At 44.4% G+C, this 11271-nt stretch overlaps 2 protein-coding genes across 10 annotated transcripts in view; both read left to right on the forward strand.

The window, feature by feature from the left end:
• Positions 1–11271, forward strand: part of LOC110140559 (zinc finger protein 621) — a 104842-nt gene that overhangs the window by 28289 nt on the left and 65282 nt on the right. The window contains exon 1 of one of the 5 annotated variants that reach the window (XM_070455474.1): positions 8582–8679. The exons of the other annotated variants lie outside the window; for them this stretch is intronic. The gene's annotated coding sequence lies outside the window, so the exon portion shown is untranslated. Of the gene's footprint in view, positions 1–8581; positions 8680–11271 lie in introns of those variants that run through there. 5 annotated transcript variants of the gene reach the window in all.
• Positions 1–11271, forward strand: part of LOC139031208 (zinc finger protein 621-like) — a 46145-nt gene that overhangs the window by 28282 nt on the left and 6592 nt on the right. For 4 of the 5 annotated variants that reach the window (XM_070455479.1, XM_070455480.1, XM_070455478.1 and 1 more), the window contains exons 3-4: positions 10450–10576; positions 11071–11178. In XM_070455479.1, coding sequence (XP_070311580.1) covers positions 10450–10576; positions 11071–11178 — 235 coding nt within the window. The remainder of the gene's footprint in view (positions 1–10449; positions 10577–11070; positions 11179–11271) is intronic. The other variant, XM_070455481.1, reaches the window with a different exon arrangement.

The raw sequence follows: 11271 nt of genomic DNA on the forward strand, positions 1-11271 counted from the left end.
TCCACAGTTCAAAAGCATCAATTCTTCGGCGCTCAGCTTTATTTATAGTCCAACTCTCACATCCATACATGATTACTGGAAAAACCACAGCTTTGACTAGATGGAACTTTGTCAACAAAGTAATGTCTCTGCTTTTTAATATGCTGTTTAGGTTGGTCATAGCTTTTCTTCCAAGGAGAAAGTATCTTTTAATTTCATGGCTGCAGTCATCATCTGCAGTGATTTTGGAGCCCCTAAAAATAAAGTCTGTCACTGTTTCCATTGTTTCCCCATCTATTTGCCTGAAGTGATTAGACCGGATGCCATGATCTTAGTCTTCTGAATGTTGAGTTTTAAGGCAACTTTTTTACACTCCTCTTTCACTTTCATCAGGAGGTTCTTTAGTTCTTCTTCGCTTTCTGCCATAAGGGTGGTGTCATCTTCGTATCTGAGGTTATTGATATTTCTCCTGGCAATCTTGATTCCAGCTTGTGCTTCATCTAACCCAGCATTTTGCATGATGTTCTCCACATATAAGCTAAATAAGCAGGGTGACAGTATACAGCTTTGATGTAATCCTTTCCCGATTTGGAACCAGTCTGTTGTTCATTGTCCAGTTTTAACCATTGCTTCTTGACTTGTATACAGGTTTTTCAGGAGGCAGGTAAGCTAGTATGGTATTCCCATCTCTTTAAGAATTTTCCAGTTTGTTGTGATCCACACAGTCAGAAACTTGGCTTAGTCAATAACACAGAAGTAGGTGTTTTTCTGGAACTCTCTTTATTTTTGGATGATCCAGCGTATGTTGGCAATTTGATCTCTGATTCCTCTGCCTTTTGTAAATCCAGCTTGAATATCTGGAAATCCACAGTTCATGTACTGTTGAAGCCTAGCTTGGAGAATTTTGAGCATTACTTTGCTAACGTGTGAGATTAATACACTTGTGTAGTAGTTTGAACATTCTTTGGCATTGCCTTTCTTTGCAATTGGGATGAAAACTGACCTTTTCCAGTCCTGTGGCCACTGCTGACTTTTCCAAATTTACTGGCGTATTGAGTGCAGCACTTTGACAGCATCATCTTTTAGGATTTGAAATAGCTCACCTGGAACTCCTTCACCTCCACTAGCTTTCTTCGTAGTGATGCTTCCTAAGGCCCGCTTGACTTCGCATTCCAGGATGTCTGGCTCTAGGTGAGTGATCACACCATCGTGATTGTCTCAGTCATGAAGATCTTTTTTGTATAGTTCTTCTGTGTATTCTTGCCACCTCTTCTTAATATCTTCTGCTTCTGTTAAGTCCATATCATTTCTGTCCTTTATTGTGCCCATCTTTGCATGAAATGTTCCCTTGGTATCTCTAATTTTCTTGGAGAGATCTCTAGTCTTTCCCATTCTGTTGTTTTCCTCTGTTTCTTTGCATTGATCACTGAGGAAGGCTTTCTTATCTCTCCTTGCTATTCTTTGGAACTCTGCATTCAAATGGGTATATCTTTCCTATTCTCCTTTGCCTTTAGGCTCTCTCCTTTTCTTGGCTATTTGTAAGACCTCCTCAGACAACCATTTTGCTTTTTTGCATTTCTTTTTCTTGGGTACATACAGTCTTGATTACTGCCTCCTCTACAATGTCACGAACCTCCTTCCATAGTTTTTCAGGCACTCTGTCAGATCTAATCCTTTGAATCTGTTTGTCAGTTTCACTGTATAATCGTCAGGGATTTGGTTTAGGTCATACGTGAATGGCCTGGTGGTTTACTCTACTTTCTTCAATTTAAGTCTGAATTTTGCAACAAGGAGTTCATGATCTGAGCCATAGTCAGCTCCTGGTCTTGTTTTTGCTGATTGTATACAGCTTCTCCATCTTTGCTGCAACAAATATAATCAATCTGATTTCAGTACTGACCATCTGGTGATGTCCATGTACAGAGTCATTTCCTGTGTTATTGGAAGAGGGTGTTTTCTATGACCAATGTGTTCTCTTGGCAAAACTGTTAGCCTTTGCCTTGCTTCATTTTCTATCCCAAAGTCAAAGTTGCCTGTTACTCCTGGTATCTCTTGACTTCCTACTTTTGCATTCTAGTCCCCTGTGATGAAAAGTACAACTTTTTTTTGTTGTTTTGTTTTTTTCATTTATTTTTATTAGTTGGAGGCTAATTACTTTACAGTATTGTAGTGGTTTTTGTCATACATTGACATGAATCAGCCATGGATTTACATGTGTTCCCCATCCCGATCCCCCCTCTCACCTCCCTCTCCACCCGATCCCTCTGGGTCTTCCCAGTGCACCAGGTCCGAGCACTTGTCTCATCCATCCAACCTGGGCTGGTGATTTGTTTCACCCTAGATAATATACATGTTTCCATGCTGTTTTCTTGAAACATCCTACCCTTGCCTTCTCCCACAGAGTCCAAAAGTCTGTTCTGTACATCTGTGTCTCTTTTTCTGTTTTGCATATAGGGTTATCATTAGCATCTTTCTAAATTCCATATATATGTGTTAGTATACTGTAATGGTCTTTATCTTTCTGGCTTACTTCACTCTGTATAATGGGCTCCAGTTTCATCCATCTCATTAGAACTGATTCAAATGAATTCTTTTTAATGGCTGAGTAATATTCCATGGTGTATATGTACCACAGCTTCCTTATCCATTCGTCTGCTGATGGGCATCTAGGTTGCTTCCATGTCCTGGCTATTATAAACAGTGCTGCGATGAACACTGGGGTGCACGTGTCCCCTGTGATGAAAAGAACAACTTTTTTTGGTGTTACTTCTAGAAGGCCTTGTAGGTCTTCCTGGAACCATTCAACTTCAGCTTCTTTGGCATTACTGGTTGGAGCACAGACTTGGATTGCTGTGATATTGAATGGTTTGCCTTGGAAATGAACAGAGATCATTCTGTCATTTTGAGGTTGCATCCAAGTACTGCATTTTGGACTCTTTTGTTGACTATGAGGGCCACTCCATTTCTTCTACAGGATTCTTGCCCACAGTAGTAGATATAATGGTCATCTGAGTTAAACTCACTCATTCCAGTCCATTTTGGTTCACTGATTCCTAAAATTTTGATGTTCACTCTTACTGTCTCCTGTTTGACCACTTCCAGTTGACCTTGATTCTTGGACTTAACATTCCAGGTTCCTATACCATATTGCTCTTTACAGCATCAGACTTTGCTTCTATCACCAGTCCTATCCACGACTGGGTGTTGTTTTTGCTTTGGCGCCATGTCTTCATTCTTTCTGGAGTTGTTTCTCTACTGTTCTCCAGTAGCATATTGGGCACCTGCCCAGCTGGGGAGTTCATCTTTCAGTGTCCTATCTTTTTGCTTTTTCATACTGTTCATGGGGTTCTCAAGGCAAGGAATATGAAGTGGTTTGCCATTCTCTTCTCCAGTGGACCACGTTTTGTCAGAACTCTCCACCATGACCCGTCCATCTTGGGTGACCCTACACAGCATAGCTCATAGTTTTGTTGAATTAGACAAGGCTGTGATCCGTGTGATCAGTTTGATGAGTTTTCTGTGACTGTGGTTTTCATTCTGTCTGCCCTCTGATGTGGCATCCTGTCCCACCACTTCATGGCAGGTAGATGGGGAAACAATGGAAACAGTGAGAGATTTTATTTTTGTGCACTCTAGAATCACTGCAGATGGTGACTACAGCCATGCAATTAAAAGATGCTCACTCCTTGGAGGAAAAGCTATGACCAACCTAGACAGCATATTAAAAAGCAGAGACATTACTTTGCCAACAAAGATCTGTCTAGTCAAAGCTATGGTTTTTCTGGTAGTTATGTATGGTTGTGAGAGTTGGACCATGAAGAAAACTGAGCACTGAAGAATTGATGCTTTTGAACTGTGGTGGTGGTGGTTTAGTCGCTAAGCTGTGTCCAACTCTTGCGATCCATGGACTGTAGCCTGTCAGGCTCCTCTGTCCATGGATTCTCCAGGCAAGAATACTGGAGTAGGTTGCCATTTCCTTCTCCAGGGCATCTTCCAGACCCAGGAACTGTGGTGTTGGAGAAGACTCTTGAGAGTTCTTTGGACTGCAAGATCAAACCAATAAATCCTAAAGGAAATCATTCCTGATTATTCATTGGAAGGACTGATGCTGAAGCTGAAGGTCCAATACTTTGGTTACCTGATGCAAAGAGCTGACTCATTGGAAAAGACCCTGATGCTGGGATAGATTGAAGGCAGGAGGAGAAGGGGAAGACAGGACGAGATGGTTGGATGGCATCACCAACTTGATGGACATGAGTTTGAGTAAGCTCCAGGAGTTGGTGATGAACAGGGAAGCCTGGTGTGCTGCAGTCCATGGATTTGCAAAAAGTCAGACAGGACTGAGACTGAACTGAACTTTCCTCTGATGGATAAGTATAAGAGGCTTATGGAATATTCATGGGAGGAACCGACTGAGTGGGAAACTGGGTCTTGCCCTGATGGCTGGGGCCCTGCTCAGCAAATTTAGTCCAATTTTTGTCCCTAGGCGGGGCTGTGTTCCCTCCCTGTTGTTTCACCTGAGGCCAAACTATGATGGAGGTAATGAAGATGATGGGGACCTCCTTCAAAAGGTCTTGTGCAGGCACACTCAGTGCCCCCAACCATGCAGTGGGCCACTACTGACCCATGCCTCCACTGGAGACACCTGTACACTCATGGGCAAGACACTCATGTTGGATATATACAATCTTTATGTCTTCTTGGGTTTCTTGGATTGATCCCTTGGTCATTATGTAGTGTCCTTCTTTACCTCTTGTAATATTCTTTATTTTAATGTATGTTTTGCCTGACATTGAGCATTGCTACTCCAGCTTTCTTTTGATTTCCATTTGCATCGAGTATCTTTTTCCATTTTTTTTTTTAATTCCCCCCTACGCTTCGCTTCGCGAGACAGCGCATGCACACACCGTCCTGTCTGATGTCATGTGACGCCCTGGACTAGTTCTGAAGGCCAGATGGTAGCTTTCTCCCTTCTGCAGTAGATCTTCCCAACACAGGGATCGAATCGGGGTCTCCTGCATTGCAGGCGGATCCTTTACCAACTGAGCTATCAGGGAAGCCCTTCTATTGTTTTACTTTCAGTCTATATGTATCTCTAGGTCTGAAGTGGGTCTATTATAGACAGCATATATATGGGTCTTGTTTTTGTATCCATTCAACCAGTCTGTGTCTTTTGGTTGGAGTGTTTAATCCATTTACATTTAAAGTAATTATTGAAATATATGTTCCTATTGACATTTTTTTAATGTCAATTAAAACATTTGTTTGTTTTTGGTTTGTTTTCATAGGTCTTTCCTTTCTCTTGTATTTATTGCCTATATATGTCTCTTTAATATTTTTTGTAAAGCTGGTTTGGTGAAGCTAAATTCTCTTAACTTTTCTTCTTTGTAAAGCATTTGATTTCTCCATCAATTTAGAATGAGATTCTTGCTGGTTAGAGCAAGTTTGGTTGTAGACATTTTCTTTCAGTACTTCACCTAGTACTGACCTAGGAACTGAAATTCCACAGGTGGTTTGTTTTGGCATTAAAGAGTATTAAAACAAGCACACTAAAACAAGAAAAAAAAAATGCAAACCCCAGACAAATGGCAAATGCAAAATCAGGCAAATGGTAACTACAATAATGGAATACATACACACACACATATACACCCATAAACAAAACCAAAGCAGTCCAAAAAAAAGAAAGAAAGAAGAAGATATTCACCCGTCAAGCAAAGGAAAGCAAAAATGATATCAACTAGTTAAAAACAAAACTAACTAAAGCATAAACTGGAAAAAAAAAACCAAAGCACTGTGCCAACTTGGGAATAATGCAACAAAAACAAAACAGGCTAATAAACATGGTGAGGAAAAGAGAGAAAGGAAGAAAAGACTAGAAAAGCAAAGTTAAATAGAGGTAGCTAAAGGAGATCTATATATATTAAAAATAACAACAGGAAAAGAATAAGAAAAGCAGACAAAAGTGTATGTAGAAAAATGATAATAAATTCAAAAAGTTTGTTTTAAAAGGGAAGAACCCACTCAAAACTGCAAAAGGCCAACATAAAGTCAGATGTATTTAAAGGAAATAAAAAATTCTCAAAAGCATGAATAGATTTAATAGTACTAATAAGGAGAGGGGCGGCGGCGGGGTTAAAAAAAATACTACTAATAAAATCAACAACTATAGCAACAGAGGAAAAGAAAAAAAAAATCCAAAGGCAACTACCATATAAATTAAAATATAAAAATAATAAATTTTTTCTTGGATCTCAATTGTCAGTGTCTTTTCCCTTCCTGTGAGTCACAGTCCATCTCGTTTTCCTAGGATGCCCTCCAATGCTGGGCTGGTCTCTGGATCTGTTTGGGGGCAGCTCAGACTCTAATCTGGTCCTCCAATGGTGTGTTCTTGCCTCCATTGTCTGTAACTGCCAATGCTAGTGTGTTTTCTTTTGCGGGTCTCATTGACCTTTTCTATATTCCATAGACACAAAATCTGACTAGTTGATTGTGTGGATTTAATTTGCAGCTTGTACCACTGGTGGGAAGGTTTTGGGTTCTTTTTCTTAGCCACACTGCCCCTGGGTTTCAGTTGTGGTTTTATCTCCACCTCTGCATGAGTCATCCCCAGGGGTTTGCTCCCAAGGCTGCCCTGGAGAAATTGGATCTTCCCCAGGGAGGACTCTGTGTGGAGGTGGTGTAGCTGCTTGGATCGCAGGAGCCCTGGCAGTCTCAGGTACTCAGGGGAGCCACTGTCTGGGACAGCAGGAAATATGGTGCTCTTAGGGTTTTTCTGGGCTTCCCTGGTGGCTCAGAGGTTAAAGCGTCTGCCTGCAATGCGGGAGACCTGGGTTCGGTCCCTGGGTCAGGAAGAGCCCCTGGAGAAGGAAATGGCAACCCACTCCAGTATTCTTGCATGGAGAATCCCATGGATGGAGGAGCCTGGTGGGCTACAGTCCATGGGGTCGCAAAGAGTCGGACACAACTGAGCAACTTCACTTACTCAGGGTTTCTCTAGCCTCTGGCTGCTCTGTCCCAGTGGGGATCGCATGAGGAGGTGGCAAGAGAGCTTGCATCACGGGGACCCTGGCAATGCCAGATACGCAGGGGTGCCGACGGCAATTGTCACAGGAGGCATGGTGCTAGTAATGCTTTTTCTAGCTTCTGGCAGCTCTACTCCAGTGAGGATTGAGCATGTAGGTGGCACAGCTGCTTGCTTAGATCATGGGAATTCTGGCAGCGCTGTGTATTCAGGGACACCAGCTGCCTCAGACGAAAGAGCTATGGTCCTATCAGTCTCCTAGCCTCTGGCAGCTGGTGATCAAGGGCCTCTGGCTGGTTCTTTTCTTGCTTGGCCTGTTCAGACACTTACAGGACCTTTACATTAGGGTCCTTCTCTGGTTTTTGGCATGTCAGGCACTCACAGGATCCACCAGTTGGGGTTCATTTCTGTTTTTCGGCACATCAGACACTTAAAGGGCCACCCTCGCTGGGGTCCTTCTCTGTTGTTTGGTACATCAGGCACCAAAGGGCCACCCTGGTGGGATCCTTCTCTGTTTCTCAGAGCGTCAGGAGCTTCAAGGGCTACCCTGTCTGGGGTCTTTCATCTGTCCAGTGTTGAATGTGTGGGGAGAGAGAGGCTATAGAGATGGCTCCCCACCATGTGTGACTCAGCAGTATCCCCTGCCTCCATGTTTGCCTGGCTTTCCTTCACATGCATTTCCCACTGCAGTCTCCTTCCTCATGTCCACTCCAGCTGTCTCCCTGCAGTCAGTAGTAGACCTTGCCTTGGGATTGCTCTGAAATCGCTAAGCTCCGGCTCCCAGCTGCTATGCTTTTTAGGGGACTTCTGTCCCTGTCCAAGGAGAAACTCCAGAAAGAATGAAGAGTTTGAGCCAAAGCGAAAACAATGCTTAGTTGTGGATGTGACTGGTGGTGGAAGTAAAATCAGATGATGTAAAGAAATAGTATTCTATAGGAACCTGGAATGTTAGGTCCATGAATCAAGGTAAATTGGAAGTAGTCAGACAGGACATGGCTAGAGGAACATCGACATTTTAGGAATCAGTGAATTAAAATGGACTGCAATGGGTGAATTTAACTCAGATGACCATTATAACTACTACTGTGGGCAAGAATCCCTTAGAAGAAATGGAGTAGCCCTCACAGTCAACAAAACAGTCCGAAATGCAGTACTTGGATGCAGTCTCAAAAATGACAGAATGATCTCTGTTTGTTTCCAAGGCAAACCATTATCCAAGCCTGTGCCCCAACCAGTAATGCCAAAGAAGCTGAAGTTGAATGGTTCCAGGAAGACCTACAAGATCTTCTAGAAGTAACACCAAAAAAGTTGTCCTTTTTCATCACAGGGGACTAGAATGCAAAAGTAGGAAGTCAAGAGATACCAGGAATAACAGGCAACTTTGACTTCGGGATAGAAGATGAAGCAGGGACTGATGCTCAAGCTGAGGCTCCAATACTTTGGCCACGTGATGGGAAGAACTGACCCATTGGAAAAGACCCTGATGCTGGGAAGGATTGAAGGCAGGAGGAGAAGGGGACGGGATGGTTGGATGGCATCACCAACTCGATGGATATGAGTTTGAGTAAGCTCTGGGAGTTGGTGATGGATGGGGAAGCCTGGCATGCTGTAGTCCGTGGGGTCACAAAATTTTGGATCAACTGAGCCCCTGAAGTCATACAGTATCCCTGTTCAGGGTACGTATGGCTGCAGCAAGGATTGTCTGTGTGATTCTCATTCCATTCAGACAGTCACAGATCAGTTGCCTCACTGTCCAACAGCCTCAAGTGCTTCTCCTCTGTCCCAAATGGTTGTTTCAATGTGGGATCTCACCCCTGCTTCAGTTCACCCCCAGGTGCAGTCCTCTTCACACTCCTCTTTCCCCCCCTACTTCTTTCATCCTACAGAGTTTGCATGGTTCTGTATATTCTTTTCTGGTGATCAGGTACTGCTGCTCACTCTCAGCTGGTGTTCTGCAAGATCGTCTGTGTCTGAAGGTGTATTCCTGATGAATCCATGGAGAGAGAAGTACTGTTTGTCCACCTATGCCTCCACCATCTTGGATATCCGGAACATGCCTATTTTTTTTAAGGAACCTCTGTACTCTTTTCCACAGAGTCTGTATCAGTTTACTTTCCCATCAGCAGTGTAGGGAGGTTTTCTTTTCGCCACACCCTCTCCAGCATTTATATTGGTAGATTTTTGGATGATGGCTCTTCTGATCAGTGTGATACCTCACTGTAGTTTTGATTTGCATCTTTTCGTGCACTTCTTGACCATGTGTGTGTCTTCCTTGGAGATGTCTGTTTAGTTCTGCTCATTTGTGATTTGGGTTTTTTTTTTTTAATTGAATACATGAGCTATTTGTAAACTTGGGAGATTAATCCCTTATTGGTAATATGGCTTGCAGATATTTTCTCCCACTCTGTGGGTTTTTTCTGTGCAAAGGCTTTTGAGTGCAATTAGGTCTCATTTTCTTCTTTCCACTACTCTGGGCGATGAACTTAAAGATACTGCCGCGATTTATGTCAGAGTGTTCTGCCTATGTTTTCCTGTTTTATAGTATCTGGTCTTACATTTAGTTATTTAATCTATTTTGAATTTCTTTTTGTAGATGGTGTTAAAGAAAGTTCTCATTTCATTTTTTTTAATGGGTAGCTGTAGTGGGACTATTTCAAAGGAGTAGCTTCTCTGTGTGTAGTGGAAGCTGGTGGGGAAGGCTAGAGAGAAACTAGGGCGAGGAAAACATGCGGTTGTGCATGTGTATTTTCGCTGAGCAGAGATGGGGAGAGTAGCTGGTGTACAGAGAATAAGGTGACAGGTTATGGGTACCTCAGACTTCCCTGGTAGCTCAGCTGGTAAAGAATCTGCCTGCGATGCAGGAGACCCTGGTTTGATTCCTGGCTTGGGAAGATCTGATGAAGAAAGAATAGGCTACCCACTCCAGTTTTCTTGGGCTTCCCTCGGGGCTCAGATGGTAAACAATCCACCTATAATGCAAGAGACCTGGCCTTGATCTCTGGGTTGAGAAGATCCCCTGGAGAAGGGAATGGCTACAACTCCAGTATTCTGGCTTGGAGAATTCCATGGACAGAGAGCCTGGCAGGCTACAGTCCACGGTGTTGCAAAGACACAACTGAGCGACTTTTACTGTGGTGTGTCAGGGCAGCAGATGCTAGAGAGACAGCTCCATGGAGACAGGGACATAAGCGGTTGATACAGTCACAGCCTGGAGAGCCCCGGATGCCAGGCTGTGAGGCTGGGATGACAGTTTGGAGCCGCAGAGCTGAGCAGGCGGGACAGCCTTGGCGTTCCACATTTGAAGGTGGGAGCCAGTGCTCTTGTCCATAGAACAGGCCTTCCACGGGGCTCAGTCACAGACCTTGGCAGGTCCACCTCTTCCCAGAAGCTCACACTGGCCCCCTCTCGCCCTCACTCAGAGCTTGAGCAGGAACCTGTTGTTTCAGGAGCCAGTGACCTTTGAGGATGTGGCTGTGTACTTCACCCAGAACCAATGGGCCAGCCTGGACTCTGCGCAGAGGGCCCTGTACAGGGAGGTGATGCTGGAGAATTATGCAAACGTGGCTTCCCTGGGTAAGGTCTTTCAGTGGTGCTCTGATAGTTGACGTCCTCCTCAATTGTCTTGGAGGTTCTAGTAGTCCTTAGGGTTCTGTGGAGATGCTGGGTGGGGAAATCCCAGGTTCCTTCTGGCTTTGAAGGAAAGGACTCTTGGGGTGCCCCCAGGAGGCCTCAGTGCCTCCGTCCTTGCAGTGTTGTGGATGTGGGCCCTCTCCTGTGTGCAGGAGCCTCCCAGGATCTCAGTACATTCATCCTTCCTGAGGGGATGTCCTTTCTTCTGAGTCAGGGTGAGCTTGCACTTTCTCCCTGGGGAGAATCACTGTCTCCCTGATCTTTCCACGGAGTGTAGTTTGGAGCCCTTCCTCAGAACCCCTGTGTGGCTCATTGGTCCCCCAGGAAGCCCCCTTCTCCCCCCAGCTCAACTTGCCTGCCTTGGGGTGGGCAGAGGGATCTCAGTAACAGCTCTGGATGTCTCCCCTCAACCTGTCTGTCTCTCTTTCTTGCTGGAGTAGTGTCTCCATTCCCCAGACCCGATCTGATCTCCCAGCTGGAGAGAGGGGAAGCTCCATGGGACCCCAATCCCTGGGAAGCAGAGGATTTGAGAGGCATCTGTCCAGGTGAGTAAGGGGACTTAGCACCTTCTGGTTTCGCCTTCCTGGTTTACTGGAAATGTTTCTTCTGCAGTGGAGAGCAAAACTCCCTGTAGCTGA

The sequence above is a fragment of the Odocoileus virginianus genome, chromosome 26 (assembly GCF_023699985.2).
Source record: "Odocoileus virginianus isolate 20LAN1187 ecotype Illinois chromosome 26, Ovbor_1.2, whole genome shotgun sequence".
Lineage (NCBI taxonomy): Eukaryota > Metazoa > Chordata > Mammalia > Artiodactyla > Cervidae > Odocoileus > Odocoileus virginianus.